A 21,726-nucleotide genomic window follows, 5' to 3' on the forward strand; every position below is an offset into this window, starting at 1 on the left:
GCTTTGCCCTACAGGCGCCACACTTATAATATGATGATTGCGTGTAGTCAGTTATGTAGCCCTATAGCTTTGGAGGTCAGTTGGTCAAAGATGGTTGTCACAGCGACTTTGAGACTGAAAAAGGTTTCCAATCGCTAACTGAAGAGTGCTTTGACCTACAGGCGACAAACTTCATAGGATGATTGCCAGTAAATGATTTCTGTTGTTTTAAAGGTCAGTACGTCAAAGGTCAAGTTCACAGTGACCTTGAGACTGAAAACGGTTTTCGAGTATGACTGAAGAACACTTTTCTCTAGAGACGTCAAACTTCATAGAATGATTGTGTGTGGTCATTTAAGATTAGAAGCCCTATTGTTTTGGGGCAGAGGGTCACAGTGACATTGAGACTGAAAACGGTGTCCGCTCAATGTCTGAAGAATGTTTTGGCCTACAGTCGTCAAACGTTATAGGATAATTGGATAATTGCCTGTGGACAGTAGAAGACCCCTATTGTTTTGGGAGGTGTAGTAGGTCATAAGTCAATGTCACAATTACCTTGAGACTGAAAACGATAATCGAAGAACGCTTCGGCACACGAATTTCCAACTTGATTGGCAGATGACCCCTTTAAATATTGAAGTCGGTTGTTCAAAGGTCATGGTGACCTTGTCCTTGAAATTGGTTTTCACCTATTACTGAAGAACGCTAGTGTTTGTGTCAAAGCCTTTCTGTCTATCTGTCGACCATAGGATTCCTATTGATAACTGAAGAATGTGTTGGTCTATAGGCGTCAAACTTCTGTGGATGATTACTTGTGGTCAGTAGATAGCTTCTATTGTTTTCTTGTGGTCAGTTGGTTAAAGGACAAGAGCCAAAGTGATCTCGGGAGGCCGTCATAGGGGGCATACGTGATTTTTAAACACATCTTGTTCCTTACATATTTGTCCAAGATATTTTCCTGCACACATTTGTTTTTCTGCATTCATACTTTTATTATACTATTATTTTTTATTGTTATTATTACAGTCGAATACCGATACCTCGATATTCAAGGGACTGAAAAAATTGCATCGACGTATCCGAAGTTCGACGTAACGATATTGACTATCTGGGACTACTTTGTACTTGTGTCAGACGTCTATATTGTCATTATATCCAATGCTTTTTCAAAATAACATAAAATATAAATACAGTTTTAATTTTATTTACAAATAAAACATCTTAATTAAATACATACATACAACTTTTTATTTTTTCAAAATATGCATTTGAACATTAGCATATTTATTCCTTCCCTTAACAAGCCTGAATGCAGCGGTAATGTTCCTAGTTGAGTAGTCATTTTGACAGTGCTTCGATAGCGAAAATTTGCCAGTTAAATACGCATATTGTTACTCAATATCCTAAATGGCAGATTTTTACTCCGTCAAACAGAAAATATCTCATCCAAATTAGTTGTTACATCGGAAAACAGCTTTCCTGCTTGCATGGTGTTTTAAAAGAGTAATTATTGGGAATTAAATGCAAACTTGCTGACATTTAAATTGGATTAAAGATTAAATAACAAACAAAACAAACGCATAAACTATCTTGAATATGATTAATACATCGCCGGACAACAATAGGTTGATTTTCACACATTACAAAAAATACGGATATTTTTGACAAGCTGTGATATCGACGAAACCAGGTGTAAAAACAGTACAGGTAAGTTGGCGGGATTAAAAAATCTCATCGAGCTAAACAAAATATCGAGCTAAGCATATCGAGGTAACGATAAATAATTACATTAAGATAAATAGGGGAAAATCGGGACCGACTCAAACACATCGTGCTAACCGGATTATCGAGTTAACCGATATCGAGGTAATGATATTCAGCTGTATTATTATTATTATTATTATTATTTGTTTAAATAATATATCCTGGACTAACTTCATTGTTTTGAAGAGAACCTCTTTGCAGATTGACTTCTCTCCCGGAGATTTACTGAAACTTTCATTTGTGACAACACTAGATTTCCTTTCCGGACCTACATTATACAATTATTGACTCTTGAGCCAATGGATATGATGAGATATTCACCAGAAGAAGGCAAAAATTGACCGAATGATATATATATCTAACGAACCTTATGCGCATGCATCCAGTGACAATGGAACGGCCAGACGCCAAGCACTACTTGGGAATTTAACTCGGTTTGATGTTCAGAAAACTCCGCTCTAACTGAAACTGCACACGACAGGACACAGAGTTGGTATTGTTTCTTTTACCACCGTAAAAGCGGAGATATTGTGTCCAAACATCAACCTAATGTGCCTACTGTGTTATTTTATTTTGTCATCGTTGTCTGTTTGGTTTACTTTGTTATATATGCCCATACTTGCTTTACATTGATGTGAAGGTGTTTTCTTTTTGTTTCTGTGCCAGAAACCGAGAAATGATATTATTTGAGATTTTATAAAATTTGGTTCTTAAATGACCTGAACGTTTATGTATAAATCGTGATACATCATGACGTCTTGAGACATTTTGGTCAAATATAATCACAAACATAGACTTGAGGTAAAGTAGTCTATTCAGATAAAGGAACGAAAACGAATTCCTACGTAAAGAGGTTAGAGACTGTGACAAACATGTTTTACTTACAACCTAACAGGGCAAACATGCGCATATATGGTAACAAAATTGAAATGGCGTGTTTTCATTCTAATTTCACTGCGTTCAAACCTAACATTTCGTTATTGACTTTTATCAATAGAAAATCAGATCAGCTCTTTTCAGTCATATTCTTCATAAAGTTTAAACCCAGATATTATTCTGATATACTATTTGGGCCAGCGCATGTCCTCTATATAAACGCGAAGAGCGCATGTACGATGATGAAGCACGAACTGTTTCCTACCGTACCGTCTTATCTTTAAGCTTCTTTATTGTACTTCCGTGTGTTCGTTTATAATCTTAAGAGCAAAGGCACTTACCTTACTCTCGCCATCGTACCTTCTCGCTTCGCTGAAGGAAATAGGAATAGAGTATAAAACATTTTTGGCACTTGTATGACGGGTTTAGGGTTGCCAGTGTCTGATGTCAATACAACGCCGCGACTCATAAAAGTAAATCCATGTGATATATGACCTTTTTGGGTCTATTCGCCGTAAAATTCAACTAATTCGACTCATGTTATGAGCTCAGACTGTCACTGGATATCTGTTTAGTATTACTATCAAACTTTTGTCCCGTTTTGCTGATTTTAATATCATTTATGACAGACCTTCATTAAGAACTCTGTAGTTCATTGAGAATCTTCTTTGCAGGTATTTTATAAGTAAAAACAAAGCACTTTTATTAACACTCTCATATCAGATTTGTTTTGCTTTGTATAGCTATATGTAATTTGGCTTATATATAGGACTACACCCCTTAAATTATTCAAGTTTTCAACCGTCTGCCAACAAATTATTGTTTCAGACGCTTTTTTTCTGACATCCTACGGTTCGCGATATTTTCGTGGCATTCACTGCACTATTTAAGAAATAATTTATAGCAAAAGAGTGCTTTAACACTATATATGCACGATGGCGGTTATACGTCGGTTGAAATTATTTGTACGACGTATTACCGCCCGAGTGTATAAATAGTGTCAAAACACGGTTTTGCTATAAATTATTTAAATTCTAATATGCCTTCAATCTAAAGCTAGATATAACTAGTAGCGCTCTTTCTTGGTCGCAACAAAAGCTTTGACGTCATCGCACGTTAACGTGACGTCTTCTAGCGTAAGCGTGCTTTAACAGATACAAGCATATTAGAACTACATGTACTAATAATGCATCATTTGAGACAAAATATCTTGATGAAAACATTTGTTAGGAAAGAATAAGTGCATCTGAATATTCAACCTAAGATTCCGTCAGTAAAAGCAAAATTATAGGCTTTGACTTTGTTTAAATAGGATTGAAGTTGTACACCTCAAGGTTTGACACTGGGTTCGGTCACTGAGAGCAGGATCAATGGCTTTTGTTTGAAAACCTGGCCTAATAGTCGTCATATTATAATAGCTAAAAGTATTCCATGTAGTTGGTAGGTTAGTAATTGTAGGTTTTCCTTTGACTTTGATTTTGTCATGGCCGAAACTCAAAAATGATCATTATTTATACACAATTTAAAGAACTCGAACCTGGTCTTGCCAGGATGTCAGAGACTGACATTGAGCCCTGTTGGACAACATGTCACTGTTGCTACAAGTATCAAAGTAATGCGACGTACGAATTAAAAAAATAGTGCTTTCATTATCAACATGTAAATATTTGTTAATTAAAGATATCGGAAGACGAATTGCGATGAAACTGGGCAGTTTTGGCGCAAAGGTATTCGGCATTAGCAGAACACAGGCAGCCTGAAACAAGTGGTACGCATTGCTGTTAAAAATTACAAAATAAACGATCCGTTTGTCCTTAAACATATTTACAATAGTATTTTCATACTATATTTATTAGTATGAATGACTTATACACTATTTTGTTTGCTGACGAGATGATATTTCTGTATGTTTTTGACCGCAAGCTGTTAAATAATGTAAGAGTATGCGTTTGATAAAAATGCATTGCTTATTAAGCCATTGCCAGGGGGTGTAAGGGGAATTGCACTTTTCATTACCTCTCATGAACAGATTCTAACAGTCTGCTATTATATTTTATTTTGTTGTTGTTGTTCTGTTTGTTTATTTTTGCTGCGATTTCTTTTTATTTTGTTGTTGTTGTTCTGTTTGTTTATTTTTGCTGCGATTTCTGTTTCCAAAGAATCTTCTTTTAGATTGTATTATCATGGTGACAATTTCCTGTGTTAAGGTGAATAGCATATTTGAACTACATGTTTAGTACAAATGGATTACATCCCGTCCAACATGGCATTCTGTCCAGATAAATGGACATTTTCGTTAAGTAAGTTACTATGATATAAGGCTGTACTTTATGTATGCTTTTCTTAGAGAACTTTTTCTTTTAGGTACTCTTAATTGAAACACTGCTACTAAATATATCAGATTGGGATATGACAAGAAAATTATTGAAGATATTGGACCAATCGATCTGCTAGTAAATAATGCTGCTGTTATAAAAAGAACTCCGTTCTTTGAAGTTACAAAGGAAGAATTAAACGAGTAAGTTTTGCCATGTATTACTTTAGATCTAGGTTCAAAGGAAACCTTGTTCTAGAAAGTTTGCTTCTCATTTTGCAATAATTAACCGATAGCCATTATTTTTCAGGCAACATAACATAAATGTCCGGGCCGCAATTAATTTTAAACAGGTATGTTGGTTTTGAGCGCATTTGTGCCGTGATGTGTCTGAGATTTTATACGAGAGGTATCTAGAACGAATAACCTGTGGTGAGCATATGGTGTAATAGATAAAAGAGGGGTAAACAAGACAGGTGAGAGCATACACACCTTTGATAATAAAAGTCTTGCATTACTTCCGTCTAATCCTCAATCGAAATAGTTACCAACAGACCATGTCACCCGACCGTGTCTGAAGTAATGCCCGGCTATGGGGCGGGTGGTAGGATGCTGAGTGTCTTCTTTATAGCAAAAGTAGAATTGTTAGCATGGCCTGAAATTGTAGTCTGTGATTTAAAAACCATCGAAATGAATAAACTTAGATGAAACTGAAACTGTTAAAACTGAAACTGTTTTATTTGATTAAACCCCTATTTTTACGTAAAACATATTCAATGGCGTTTTACAAATACATAAAAAATACGACAAAAATTAAGACATTTTAAATGACATATGACATAAATAAGCATAAATATCATTGTGAATAAACTATTTAGTAAGCATTAAACAAAAGATCAGGCATCAGATAAGATTAATAAAATATTAGAGAATTAAGATACAGTAAGATAGCTGTTTGTTATTAAGTAAGAATAAGTGGGTTATTGCGACATGTCCATAAGTTATTACAAACAACCGTATTTTTGTATTTGTTTTAAAACAGTTCATATTCGAATGTATTTACATAATAAAATCATCCAGTTCACGTTACTTCAATCTCTTAAAAATCACAGTCACCGTCTCTAAAAGAGTGCAAAGTAATTTCCAAAATAATAAGTTTTCAACTTCTTTTTGAAAACATCTATTGTGTCTGAGTTCCTTATTTCGAGAGGCAATTCATTCCAGAGTTTAGGTCCAACAGTACCAAAACTTCTGTCGCTGAACGTTTTGCGCTTGTTGAAAGGAACAACGAAACACCCATTAACGGAATTTGAAGAACGCAAGTTCCTTGTCTGTGTTTGTTTTATGAGAAGTTCAGAAAGATATTCTGGAGAGTTTCCAAATGAACAATTTTACATGTAGGTGAGCATTTTGAATGTGATTCTGGCTTTGATTGGTAGCCAGTGAAGATCATACAGCGCTTGCTTGGAACTGTCATATTTCTTCGATTTAGGACAAGTTTTGCACACATGTTCTGAATTCGTTGCATTTTGTTTACTTCGCTTTGAGCAATACCATACAGAATGACATTACAATAATCTAAATGGGATATCACCAATGACAGCACAAGGGTTTCGGTAGCCTCTTTGGTAAGATATTTCCGGATACATTTTATTCTGAAGTAATTGGGCATTGCTGTTCTACACTTTCGTTTTACATGCTCTTTTAGATTCAAGTTTTCATCCAGGTATGCACCTAGATATCGAATAAAGCTCACTGATTTCACTTCATCACCTACAATGCATATTTTGTCAGTTGAACACTTAGAGAGCTGTTGCCTACTACCAAACATGATGAACTCGGTTTTGGAAGTGTTCATTTTGAGCTTATTTTCATTCATCCAATTGTTGATTGTTTTAGCACATTGTTCAAGTTCTTGTATTGCCTGGGATTCTACTGTTGGAGATGATGGTTTAAAGCGTTTATTAGCAGTGTGGTCATCCGCAAAGCCGTAAACTGAAATCGACGGCGGAATAACATCAAACAGTGTCCCCGCATATGTCAAATATAGCCACGGTCCTAAGCAGCTCCCTTGTGGAACGCTACAATTTAATTGGCGTGGAAATGACCTGGTTGAATTGACACTTACACTGCAACTTCTGGGGCGCAGATAGGAATCAACCCAGCTCAGTGCTGTTCAACAAATGCCATACTGCTTGCTTAACACATCAACAAAAATGTCATGATCTACAGTATCAAAGGCGGCACTGAGATCGATGGCAATTAGCACCGTAACTTCTTTCTTCTCCATAGCATCTAGTAAATCATTTACTAGACGTAACAATGCTGATTCGCAAGAATTGTTTTTCCTGTAAGCAGATTGGTTTTTTGGTAGAAGATTGTGTTTGTTTACATGATCATTGAGCCTGAACAGAGCTGCTTTTTCAATTAATTTTGACAGAAACGATAGGTTACTAACAGGCCTGTAGTTTGCGAATTCAAGTTCCAGTCCCATTTTCTTCAACAAAGGTCTTACAATTGCCTGTTTCCATTTTGTTGGAAAGATGCCGTCGCGCAACGACAAATTAACCAATTTGGTAATAACAGGCAACAGCTCATCTAAGTACGATTTTAGCACTTTTGTTGGTAGAATATCAAGTTCACATGATTTCGTCTGTAGTTGGTTTATAAGTTTTCTAATTTCTTCCTCGCTCAGATCTATAAAACTGTCAAAACAAGGAATATCTTTTTCGCATGGTTGAAAATTATCGAAATGTTTCAACGAGTCTGGAATTTTTTCGATTTTATTCATGAAATGATCTGCAAATTTCTCAGCCAGTGTGCTGTCATGTCCAGTTGGCATAGGGTTCTCAGACCTAGTTCCTATTGTCTCAGATACAAATCTATAAAGCTTTTTCGAGTCATCTTTTGCATTTAGAACTTTTTCACTCACAGATGATTTTTTCTCATGTTTGAGCTCTTTTTCGTAGTTTTTACGTGCTGTTTTGAAGGCTTCATGCAGATGTGATTGTCTATGTTTCTTCCACAAACGTTCAGATTTGCGAGCCACTCTTTTAAGGTGAAGGAGTTTTTCTGTGAACCAGGGTTTTGGAGCGCGACGGATGATTGTTTTTTCTATAAATGGTGCGTGTGAGTTCATAATCTTTCCTACTGCTGTCTGAAATTCTTCAACAAAAAAAGTCGACATTATCACTTTCGATGGTCATTTTTCTCAGATCACTTGAAAATGTGTTCGTATCCATGTCTTTAAAATTTCTAAAAAGCAACACCTCACTGGTTATATTTTCCTTTCTAACATTTATCACAATTTTAACTGCACAGTGATCAGAAATGTATGGACCCTGTTCACAAGAAACTACTTCAACACCATTCACAACTTCCGTAAGGACCAAATCAAGAATGTTACCACCAGTGTGTGTACTAAATTGTTCATGCTGTTGCAAACCCATGGCGTACAAAGAATTATTGAATTCTTTTACTGCATTTGTGTCATCGTGGATGTGAAGATTAAAATCACCCATGACCATTACATCATGCAATTATAGCTCTGTCTGTAAAAACTTTCAAAATGTTAAAAACTTTCAAAATGTATCAGCATTCCACCGAGGATATATAAATGTCATAGTAGGCGAGAATTGTTTTCAATAATCGTACCGGGATTTCCTATATGTCGTCATCATACTAGTTTCTTAAGGTTATGTGCCTTGTTATCAGGGTCAGACAGAACAGCTGCATTATTCCTAATAGAAGTGAATATATGACAATGAATATAAAGACATTCTAATATAACAATATCTGTGTTTATCTTGATACTGTAAACCAGTTAGATTTATAAGATGTGCATAAATATCGACTACAAATCCCATAAACTATAGGCGAAAGAGGAACAATAGTAACGCTCCACTTTCCTAAGTTTGATAATTAAATGATGATTAAAATGTATGTGGTCTTTCGGTTCAACTTGTAAATAAATGCATGTATATATATTCTAATTTCTGCCTATATCAAGTAAAATAATTCAGGTTGTTACTCAAGGAATGGCGTCACGAGGGACGGATGAAGCTGTCGTGAACATATCGAGTATTTCTGTAATACGGGCAGCAGATAACCGGTCTTGCTACTAACCGATCTTGCTATGGTACTTCGAATGCTGCCCTAGACATGCTTACTACATCGTTGCCTCACAAACTGGGTCCTAAAAGGAAATTTGATTTTGTCGTAAACCGGGACCTCTGTTGTTAAAGTACTTGACTAGATTTAGAACAAAACTTTTATTCTAATTTTAATGCGAATACGACCCAAATTATAAGTTATATAATAAATATTTGTTTTGATTGTTAACACTGTTGAATACAGAGGTATTTTTATTTTTAATGACTTCTCATCCAACCAACACGTACTTAGAGTTTCCTATACATATTCAGTCAGACAGAAGCCATGTAATTTACTTCCAACTGACCTCAGTAATCAGCAGAAATGTTAGTTGCTATACAATATTCAGAGAGATGTTTTATGAACCTTAGTACTAATATAGTGTAGTTCGTTGTAAATGGGGTTGTCTATTTTTGTGCTATGACTTATTGCGACCAATGAATCTTTGGTATTCCTTCTGGCCACTGGGGTCATTGTCAAGATCGATGTTACTAAAAACAGACAAATTGCAGTCAGACTTGGTCTCTTTAAAACTTGCATGCAGGCCAAAGCTTTAGTTTTATTTTGAGCTGCTTGGATCAAGGTGAAGCAGCCACATGGTTTTGGCACAATGATTTCGGTTTACGAATATGGTAAATAGTCCAAATTTGGTAAATAGGGACCGAGCTTGCATAGAGACCAATGCTTTTGCTGCATTTTGGGTTGCTTTAATCAGGGACACTGTAACCTTAGTTAGGAATGAGACATATAGACCAAACTTTGTTCATAGATATCTTCCGCAGAAACTAATTCAGTTCAGTTGCATTTTGTATTGACTGGCTCAAGGTCAGTGTTACTGAAAACAGAAAATGTATTTTAATCAATACCTTATGTTGAAATTATGTACTTTAGTAATGATTGAAAGATTTGAACCAAACTAGCATCTATTTTTAACATCATTTTTTGTAGGCAGACTATGCATCCTTACCCCGTTCGGCGGGAGATACCAATGCACTGAATTTACTTGTTTTCTTCATAAATCTCTGGATCGGTATTCCCTTATCAAATCTGATCTGTAGCACTCTAACATGAAATGAGTGACTGGATGGACTTCTTTAAGCTTGCCATAGTCAGTAGCATCCTAGTGTTGAGCACAAAAACATTGTGTAGCATTCAATGTTATGGTCAGGTGAGTCAGTCCCGTCATAACCTGCTTGTTTCTTATTTCTTGGATGTATTTACGTTCTCAGTATGATACAAGACATCTTCGTTGGAAGCCTTGCAAATGTGAGGAACATTGTAATTTTTGACCGAAACACATGCTAATATTCTGCGAATGATGGCCTCAGTTGTGAGGCTTGTAGTTATAAATATTACTACAAAGTAATGTTTTCAAAATAAAATAAAAACAATAGTTGTTCTTTCATAAATAGTTTCATACTGATTTATGTATTGCCTATTTATAACCTCCCCTTTATATTCTTCTTTTAGGAAAAGGAATATGAGCTTAACCAAATCTACTTCCTGGATTTTATGATTTAAAGACAATGGCAGGAAGGATTATGATGCTGAAACGTCGTATGTTGATTGGATGTACCTCTTCAAATCAAGTTCAGGTTAGAATTGTGCTGAATCGTGTAATAATGTCACAAGGTTAAGGCATCAAACAGACGACTCTCGGCTTCAGTTCCTCAATTATTTAGAAAATATTTCAGTAAAGTATGAACCAAGTATTGGTTAACTGGATAGGTAGTATATTTCTTCACTTTCTTTTGTGAACACCTCCTTGATTGATATATCCACTGTTTAAAACATCGTATGATATATCCACTGTTAAAATAGGTCGTAATAATGTAATATGATACTTCAGTGTGTACATGCTTATAATTGACTACGTCTAGGGACAAAACTGTTCTCATTATTTAGCATGCGGCTAGGATGGGTAATCTCCCTTTATGTAGCTATCAAAAGCACCATTCATCACAATTCTCTTCAATCTAGAACGTAACTAAATGAAGAAGTACTCGTATGTTGTGTAGATTTATGTCTTTGGAATTTATATCAGCCTAGTGGCTGCTCTAAGTAATGTACTCCTATTATATTCACAATTAAATGGGGACAAGGACACAGTAAATTTGAAAATTTCACAAATTTGCGTTGAAATTAGTACGAAAATAAAATCAAAACAAAAAGTATCTTTAAAAATGATGCACGACCGCATTAGTCAATGTGCACTTTAAAGACACACCACGACCTAGTGATATAATTGTTTCCTCCCACATGAACTTCGTGCAAATCATTCTGATAATACTGGCATAATACAGCTGTTCTAAAGGATGACAGGTGGACAATTAGGTCCTCTCGTGTTTTCACAACTTTATCTACAAACTTATTCAGTCATTCTCTTGCTAGTTTAGTTTTACAAACATAGAATAATAATTATCTTACACTGAAAACAAAGTGTTGTCTACACTCACCTTAATACATCAAGCACTGTGCACACTACTACATTAATTTAATAATATATTTACTATTTAGACATTAAACACATTGTCTTGGACTTATATATGTCACTGTCAATTTTAATAAATACTTGTTATTTCTCATTTTCTTTATGCAAAGCATGTATAATTACCATCATGGAAATACAAAATAATACAAGCCCGCCCGCTTAGCTCAGTAGGGAGACCGTTGGTCTACGGATCGCGGGGTCGCAAGTTCGATCCCCGGGCGGGGCGTATGTTCTCCGTGACGATTTGAAAAAATACATTGTGTCTGAAATCATTCGTCCTCCACCTCTGATAATTAATGTGGGGAAGTTGGTAGTTAGTTGCTGGTACAGAATCCAGGAACACTGGTTAGATTAACTGCCCGCCGTTACATGACTGAAATGATGTTAAAAAACGGCGTTAAACCCAAAACAAACGAAAATAAAACAAAATAATGGATATATTGTGTGGCGCGTCTTTAAGCTACGAAACGTATATACACCCTGCACTTTCACATAAAATCAGGTATTTATAAAGCAAAACAAAATGTAGTTTTTAAAGTAAAATTTTCATGTTTTTTTTTATGTTCTATTTTACAGAATAAATATTTTACATAATAATTATATTAATTATAATCTAGGAAACTTTGACAAAAAATAAGACTAAAAAGGAAGGGTGTGTGTGGGGGGGGGGGGGGGGGGGCGGGGGGGGGGCAAAATAGCCATTTTTGAAATCGTCAAAGGATACGAAATGACCAAATTGGGGACGAGTTGACTAGGGGATAAATTGACTGTAAATCGTTTAGCGAGATCATTCTGTATAAGAGTAGACTCTGCCACAAGGGATTCAGGTTTATTACGTTTTACGAGCTATTTCCATAGGAGTATTGCAACGGATTATACTGTCTAACAATACAGCTCAGAGCACCTGCACACTTCTTAAGAAAATATTATCTATTCCATTTGGAAACCTGTGGAATTTTTCATCCACCAGTCAAAATGTACAGTTTAATTAAGTTGTTAAATGACCTTCACCCAAGATATAAACAGGAAGTAAAGATGAAATCAATACCGGCCTGCGGCCGGAAAAATATACAGTTTTGAGAGCTATCAGAGAAGAGTAGAGCAAACTTTGCACTTCATCATGTGTCATTTTCAGACTGCCGATTCCGTTTTTATCCAGAACATTAAATTTTAAGGCAAATTGGCCCAGATTGCATATATATATATATTTAGCATGTGAACAGACGAAAATTCTTCATGTGAGGAAGCCATCCAGTTGGCTTACGGAAGGTCGGTGGTTCTACCCATGTGCCCGCTCGTGATGAAATAATGCACGGAGGGGCTCCTGGGGTCTTCCTCCACCATTAAAGCTGGAAAGTCGCCATATGACCTATCATGTGTCGGTGCGAGGTTAAATCCAACCAAAGAAAAACAAAAAGAACATGGTGTTGGCGAGAAAAGTGTCTTGTAACCGTTTACTTTTTTCGTATCTGAAGCTGAATCTTATAAGTAGACGGATGACTGTTTCCATTTCGTCTTACTTTCGGTACCTTGGGTAAGAATTTAGACACGACCGTCAACACGAATCTGGGAAAATCGATTCATTTATTTCACACAACAATTACTGTCCATGGAAATCGTTAGATCTATAAACATCATAAATAACCGGTTTACTATGAAGACCTTTAAAGTGAATCTGCCTATTTTGTTCTGGAAACGTACCCGGGCCACACTATGAAACTAGTCAGTTGAAAATTTCACATCATTGACTGATAGTATTATTGATGAGCAATAATCTTTTTCCCTTCGCAAAATTTTACTACATCACTCTTATCTAAGCGCATGGTAAACTCTGAGAATTGTCGATTGTCCGTTTTCCGTCCGTCGTCAACAGTTAGTTTATTATTTAGCATCTATTTTAAAGTTTTCTAAAGCAATCTCAGTCAAGCTTATATCTAGGTATGATATTTATTTTCGGTCCGATTATAGACCATAATCTGACCATTAGGTCAAGAGTTAGGGTCCGACTTGATTTCGCACACCATTCAATATGTCACTGTTTTAACTACGCGGTTTCAAAATGTATTAGATTGCGTCTAATTTTAATGATTCATCTCATTTTACACTATGACTTGTCGGACGGTTTCACATTTCGGTGCATCGCAACAAGTTTTTTAGCCCACCATCATCAGATGGTGGGCTATTCAAATCACTCTGCGTCCGCGGTCCGGCGTCCTTCCGTCCGTCCGTCCGTCCGTCCGTCCTTCCGTTAACAATTTCTCGTTATCGCATCTCCTCAGAAACTACCAGGGGGATTTTGACCAAACTTTGTCAGAATGATGTATTGGTACCCTAGTTGTGTCCCCCTGAAAATCAGAATGGTTCAACAAATTTTAGTAAGTTATGACCCTTTGTTTATTTCTATAATTTACATAGATTTATATAGGGAAAAACTTTGAAAACCTTCTTGGCCAAAACCACAGAGCCTAGGGCTTTGATATTTGGTATGAAGCATCATCTAGTGGTCCTCTACCAAGATGATTGAAATTATTTCCCTGGGGTCTAATATGGCCCTGCACGGGGGTCACATGGTTTATATAGACTTATATAGGGAAAAACTTTGAAAAACCTCTTGTCCAAAACCACAGGGCCTAGGGCTTTGATATTTTGTATGTGACATCATCTAGTGGTCTTCTACTAAGATTGTTCAAATTATCCCCCTAGGGTCAAATATGGCCCCGCCCCAGGGGTCACATGGTTTACATAGACTTATATAGGGAAAAACTTTGAAAATCTTCTTGTCCAAACCACAAAGCCTAGGGCTTTGATATTGTAATGTAGCATCGCCTGGTGGTTCTCTACCAAGTTTGTTAAAATTATCCCCCTAGGGTCAAATATGGCCCCGCCCTGGGGTCACATGGTTCATATAGACTTATATAGGGAAAAGCTTTTAAAAACTTCTTGTCAATAACCTACAACATTCAAATTTGGACCACATGTATGGTTTTGAGTGGCAAGATGAACCTTGACATGAGTTGACCTTGATTTTGACCTTGTGACCTACTTTCACATTTCTGTAGCTACAACCTTCAAATTTGGACCACATGCATAGTTTTGTGCACTGATATAAACTTTGACCTTGACATTGACCTAGTGACCTACTTTCACATTTTTGAAGGTACAGGCTTCAAATTTGGACCACATGCATAATTTCGTGTTCCGAAATGAAATTTGACATTGATTTTGACCCAGTGACCTACTTTCACATTTCTCAAGCTACAGCCTTCAAATTTGGACCACATGCATGGTTTTATGTACCGAAACAAACTTTAACCTTTACATTGACCTAGTGACCTACTTTCACATTTTTGAAGGTACAGGCTTCAAATTTGGACCACATGCATAGTTCTGTATTCCAAAATAAAATTTGACCTTGATTTTGACCTAGTGACCTACTTTCACATTTCTCAAGCTACAGCCTTCAAATTTGGACCACTTGCATAGTTTTGTGTACCGAAATGAACTTTGACCTTAAGATTGACCTAGTGACCTACTTTCACATTTCTGTAGCTACAGGCTTCAAATTTAGACCACATGAATAGGATTGTGTACCAAAACAAACTTTGACCTTTACATTGACCTAGTGACCTACTTTCACATTTTTGAAGGTACAGGCTTCAATTTTGGACTACATGCATAGATTTGTTTCTGAAGTGAAATTTGACCTTGATTTTGACTTAGTGACCTACTTTCACATTTCTCAAGCTACAGCCTTCAAATTTGGACCACTTGCATAGTTTTGTGTACCGAATTAAACTTTGACCTTAAGATTGATCTAATGACCTACTTTCACATTTCTCAAGCTACAGCTTTCGAATTTGGACCACATGCACAGTGTTGTGTACGGAAATGAAATTTGACCTTGAGCTAGTCAGTAAGTCTTGAAATTTGGAACACTCAAAAATGGCACATTGGTGGGCGCCAAGATCACTCTGTGATCTCTTGTTTAATGTAACGTTTCGGGTACAAATAAATGGAATGAAGGTTTGTATTAAATGGTATCTTAATTCATGTACAATGAATTGAATGAGAAGTTACTGAGAAGTTACTGAATATGGGCTGAAATTTTAGACTAGACATCGTTAAAATGCACTGCACAATCCATGGGTTGTATATTTACTAATTTCGGCGATAACCACCACCCTTAAGTTTTACCTTGTAATATACTTGAGATAAATGAATGCTAGTGTTGCATGCCTAAATAAACCTTCGGGTGTATAAAATGTTAACAAGATAACGAATAATGAAATTAGGTTAACTTTTTAACACTACGGTATATCACAATATTAGATACAGTGGTATTAGTACAGCGAGATGAATATGCTATTGCACATCATAAAGTAGGGTAATTCATTCACTAGCATGTCAAGAAAAATAAACATCTCTGTGAAATAACCTTTTTCTTTAGCACTCGTGGCGCAGGTTTGCTTTCATGTGGTATTTGGATGTAAGCACTGATTTTAGTATTACATGTAAATTTCGTTTGAATTTCAGAGCTACAGAAAAAAATGTAAGATGGAATATAAAGAATTCAAAGACAAACGAGCTCTTGTTACCGGTGCTGGCAAAGGTAAGAAAAGATATAACTACCAGTAAGGCACACAGTACTTCACAGTTTTGAATTATTTGCACTTTCTGAACTTATTTTACAGCAAGGATTGGAATTTATTTTATGAGAGTCGTTGATGCTGATTATTTATTCTATAACTATTAACATCAGGTACATTTTTGTACATATTTGTTGTCTGGTGGGGCGGAATCTATCGAAAATTCAATATAGATATATTCTAGTGTGCTTTTAATTAATTAAGTGTAGTTACTCCTTTCAGATAAACTCTCTTGTGTTGTGATATTTATTCTTCACTCTAGCCCGCCCGCTTAGCTCAACAGGGAGAGCGCAGATTTCCAGATCGCGGGTCATGAATTCGATCTCGGTAATTTAACAATGTATTGTAACTAAAAAGACACAAGTTGAAGAGTTCTCTGACTTGGATGTGTTAGGACATGTATTCCTATTGATTTTGAAACATTGTGTAACGCTTGACAGCTAATTGCGCGCAGACCAAAGTTTCTTATCCAAAAAGAACCGTTCAAAGAAGATTATGTAAGTAGATATAAGAACTAGGAGACTTTCTGTAAAGTTTCAATTCTATATATGTATCATTGGTAGTTAGTTGCATGCAAAACTTTAACTATATTTTCTATATCAAAGGTCTATAATTTACATTAAATCCAACAAACAGTTTGACCAACTTAGTTATATTGTTTGATGACTGGAAAGTCTTGTATGAAGTTTTAGTTTAATATATTGGTTTGTTTCTGAGATACTGATTGAAAGTTGCACACAAAACTTTAACCATCTTTTGTAAGTTGAAGAACGATCGTACTCTGCATTAAATCCAAACTTAGTCGATTGATAGTTTTGTTATTGTCAATACTGTCTGTGTTTACAACTTGTAAATATTTGTATTAAAAACAGGTATCGGAAGAGCAATTGCAGTGAAACTAGATAACCTGGGAGCAAAGGTGTACGGGATAAGCAGAACACAGTCAGACTTAGACAACTTGAAACAAGAAGTATGATTCTGTGTTAACTCTGTTCTTATTGAATACGCCTAAAACGATCAGGTCGTCTTTTTAAAAAAAAAAACAGTTCCATCAAGGAATAATTCCTTGCTGACATATATTTAACGTAGTATCCCCCCCCCCCCCCCCCCCCACACACACACCCCTCTTCCCCACACAGTTTGACTGGTGTATTGTTTTGTGTAGTTAAGCATGTATATGGAGTAATAAAATTTAGTAATTTTTACCAACATACCACAGTTACACTACAGCACTTTTACTAAGTTTTTTGCTGATTCTATTTCGTTTGACAAATGGACATGGTATGCTTTTAATTCCATACTGCCAAGGTAAATCCTCTATTTTAAATAGGTACCCTCAATTGAAACAAGGCTGCTAGATATATCAGACTGGGATATCACAAGAAAAATTATTGAAGATATTGGACCAATTGATCTGCTAGTAAATAATGCTGCTGTTATAAAAAGAACTCCGTTCTTTGAAGTTACAAAGGAAGAATTAGACGAGTAAGTTTTGCCATTTACTTCTATATAGATGAGAGACCTAGATCCCAGTAACTTTTCATCACATCGTTAATCACGAACAAAGTATATTCTACTTTTCCTTTTATATTTTGTAACAATTAACCGTCTGAAGTTATATTCTGTTTTGTTATTTCGTGTTTCAGGCAACACAACATAAATTTCCGGGCAGCGTTTAATATTACACAGGTATGTTAGTCTTAATGGCAGTTGTTCTATATCTTCTGGAATGAGCGCTGTGTCAATATAGATGCATAAGTAAGAAAACTGCATGAAAATGAAAAAAAAACTAGAGCTGCTTTTGAGAAAAGCGCATGTCTCACACAACTGCCTAATCATCTGAAATAGTTATGTATCTCAGTCAGTCTTGCACCAATACATGTATCACTGGCATCTGTGTACAGAGTGATTTTCGGTAATTCAAGGGCCATAATTCTGAAGTGTCTGAACCGATTTGGCTAGTTATCGAACCTGGCCGAGGCAAACCCATTTTGTTCATGTTTGGTGAAGATTGGATGAGAAATGTTCAACATAGAATGCGGACAAGTTTGTACAGAGCGATTTTCAGTATTTCAAGGGCCGTAATTCTGAAGTGCCTGGAGCGATTTGGCTCGTTATCGAACTTGGCCGAGGACATGTTGGTAAACACATTTTGTAAAAGTCTGGTGAAGATCGGATAAGAGTTGTTCAACTTAGAGCGCGGACAAGAGTAAAAGGCCAACTTTCGGTAATTCAAGGGCCATAATTCTTAAGTGTCTGGGGCGATTTGGCTTGTTATCGAGCTTGGCCGTGGACTTATTGGTAAACACATTTTGTTAAAGTTTAGTGAAGATCGGGTGAGAACTGTTCAACTTAGAGCGCGGACAAGATTTGTGACTGACAGACACACACACGGACAGCAGTAAATCAATATATCTCCCACACCACTATCTGGTGGGAGACATAAATAGAGCACTGTTGTACACATTTTTGCGACTCATGATGTGTCAGTATCACAGATGCACGTAGAACAGACCTAAAACGAGTGTGGATAAGAATCTACAACCGCTGTCGTCCACTGAGCGGGTATCTGCTTTTCTTGTTACATTGTAAACTTTCTTCCAAGATAAAGTTCAAAATTAATCACCTCATTTTAAGGTAATAAGAAACTGATTATTAGTTATAAATGAAAGTCATATTTTATAGATAAAAACTAAACTTGCAGTATTGCTTCAGATGGGGAATCGTGCATACATACTTTATTTACTACATGTGTAAGGTTATCCGTACAAAGTAAAATAATGCAGGTTGTTACGCAAGGAATGGCGTCACGGGGGACGGGTGGAGCTGTCGTAAACATATCGAGTATTTCTGGTATACGTGCAGCAAATAACCGATCTTGCTACGGTTCGTCAAAGGCTGCCCTAAACATGCTTACTATGTCGTTGGCACACGAACTCGGACCAGAAAAGGTTAGTCTGTGTGTTCTTGTTGTTACGAGATTTATAACAAACCTCAATTCGAAATTCAGTTTGACGCAAATCGATTTAAAAAAAAACAACACTTATTTTACTCATACGAATTTAGTGTATTGTTGTTCTCATCATAGTATCAGCCTGTCAATGCAATATTTTCAAAGACATACGAGAAGGAGAATACGCTAGTTATTTTTTCAAACCGTTGCTGTTAAGATATTTCTTCTGTCGAAAATACCATTTAATTGCCGTAAGGAGTCATAGCATGGTAACTGCATGCCAAGAATTATGCTTTTCTATAATAAAAAAACCCAAATTGTTCTAGATTCGAGTAAACAGTGTCAATCCGACAGTGGTGTTGACCGAGATGGGGAAATCAGGTTGGAGCGACCCAGAAATAAAGGCTGCTGCACTTGCAAGAATACCAGTTCGCCGTTTTGCAGGTTTATTACATTCATATTCATTGCCAAGCAACATGGTTGCACAGTTTGTTATTTTCAAAACAGTATGGCTTGTCTGCGTGCTGTGGGTTTCGTTTTGGGGAGGCTGCGTTTTTGGTACATGGCATTCCCTGTTTGATATTTGTCTTTGTTTTTTTTTTTTTTTGTTTTTTTTTGCTACAAAAGTGTGTATTTTATTGAATTTGTTCTGTTACTGATATTTCTCAAACGATGTTTATTTAATTTGATTTTTTATTTCAACAAAATTTAGTGTTTCTCTTATACACTTGACAGAGGTTTGGCGACTGAAATGATATTTTTGGGATTGTTTGTAATAATTAAATCACATTAATTCACATCGTGTTAGATTTACAGACGAAGCATGCAAAAAGGGAAGTCCTGGAAATTTTCAAATCCTTTTCAAGCATTAAAATGAGCATTATTAAAATTGTAAGATCATTCGAATTTTACACACGTTAACCCTCAAACGTTTCGAATAAATTCATGACAACGATATTTTAAACTATTTGACTACAGATTATGAGAGAAGTTATTTTAAAGTAAACATATTTAAAATTTTACCAAACAGTTCGGATTATCAATTAAAGGTGGATACATTGAGGTAATGGTCAATCCGTTGTATGAAATTGGCTAGCCGCAACGCATTTTATATGATCCAATCCTAATGGTACTGACCGTTATAACTCGGTCACCTGCTTATTGCCCGTGTCGTCTGTTTCTGTCTTCGGGGTGTAACCCTTCACAGTCTCCTATTATATCGGTTTTATTACAATTACCCTCTCCCTATGAAACGTCTGAGCAGCATCATCTGTTATCAATTTGCCGAACTGTTGCTGTGGTTGCCTTTCAAATGCATTTTGATTGGTAACAACAGTAACAGTCAAACAAATGTAAACAGCAACATACCTGAAAACATATTTATAGGTATTGCTCACGAAGGAGCAATGTAAGCGCTGCAAGAATATACAAATATTACAGCCTCTATATATACACGAATAAAAATGTTTTATCTCAGAAAAGTTTATATCGACGCATATTTCAATATCGGACATGTTTATAAGAAATGCTAGAGTATACCAGTCTAACGCTGGCCCCTTCATATCCCAAGTTTCACGAACATTAGTAGAACATTTCGCAAATGCCCGGAACAAAAGTATATCACATTACTACACTTGTTCGGATATATGACATTATTGGTTTAATGAATGTACGTTTCTAGATACGTGAATTTGACGGCAGCATAAACTAACTTTTTATAATTTTCAGAGATAGAAGACATTGTGAATGCCACAATATACCTGCTGAGTGAGAAATCTGCTATGATAAATGGAGTAATATTACCTGTGGATGGTGGCATGATCAACAGCTATATATAATCTGCAACAGACTACTCATTTTCAAGCAAAGCCCTGTTTGACTAAATACTCTTTAACATTGTAAAGTTTATGTTCTTCACATAATCACAAAATAAATAAAACAAAATGACAAATAAACATAAAAGTTCCAGTACTGATTGTGCAGTGAAGTATTACAGAGTATATAATGCCACAAATGAGGAAACAACAACGCCAAACTTACATGTTTCAGAAAGAGGTGTTCCATATTTTTTTTTTTGTTTTACAACAGATGCGCATTTGGAGTATGAGGTAATAGCAGTAATACTGTCTCACGAGTAATTTCAACAAATTGGCATGGCACAAATATCTCGACAGTTATTTCGTTTTTAATAATACATGCTAATCAATAATAATGTCGGTTCAAAATCGTTGTAGACACTAGGCATTGGTTTCTCTCACTTCCCCAGCGCATAGATGTCGCAGAGAAGGCACAAGTCATCGACAGAAATAGGTCATAACTATACATGGGGAATAATCTACTTCACAATGGTTCTACTTTAAAGATTATTCATATCTGTGGTAATGGAATACAGCTGCTGGTGTCTTTACTAACTGCTTGAAGCAATGGTCCTCAAGAGACGTTTTACGACGTGAAAAGGTCGTTTCAGACAAACGAAGACTTTTCCGGTTGATCAACTACTTCCTTCAGAATTAGTTACTACTACAAATTCATACAACTCTGCGATACTTTC

General features: G+C 36.0%; 1 protein-coding gene across 3 annotated transcripts; it reads left to right on the plus strand.

Annotated features, from left to right (window-relative positions):
- The first annotated feature begins 10,545 nt into the window (after positions 1-10,545).
- LOC123544931 (L-xylulose reductase-like) lies at positions 10,546-21,403 on the plus strand. 3 transcript variants are annotated; one of them, XM_045331092.2, is made up of 8 exons: positions 10,546-10,680; positions 16,110-16,185; positions 17,095-17,192; positions 17,553-17,707; positions 17,869-17,911; positions 19,009-19,173; positions 19,502-19,619; positions 20,904-21,403. In XM_045331092.2, the coding sequence occupies exons 1-8, from the start codon at positions 10,612-10,614 to the stop codon at positions 21,011-21,013; spliced, it is 834 nt and encodes a 277-aa protein (XP_045187027.2). In that variant the 5' UTR covers positions 10,546-10,611; the 3' UTR covers positions 21,014-21,403. The 3 variants fall into 3 exon arrangements, with proteins under 3 accessions (XP_045187027.2, XP_045187029.2, XP_045187028.2); XM_045331094.2 differs by lacking the exon at positions 10,546-10,680 and adding an exon at positions 15,930-15,955; XM_045331093.2 differs by lacking the exon at positions 10,546-10,680 and adding an exon at positions 15,940-15,960.
- Positions 21,404-21,726: the final 323 nt, after the last annotated feature.

This window comes from Mercenaria mercenaria, chromosome 1 (assembly GCF_021730395.1).
Source record: "Mercenaria mercenaria strain notata chromosome 1, MADL_Memer_1, whole genome shotgun sequence".
NCBI lineage: Eukaryota > Metazoa > Mollusca > Bivalvia > Venerida > Veneridae > Mercenaria > Mercenaria mercenaria.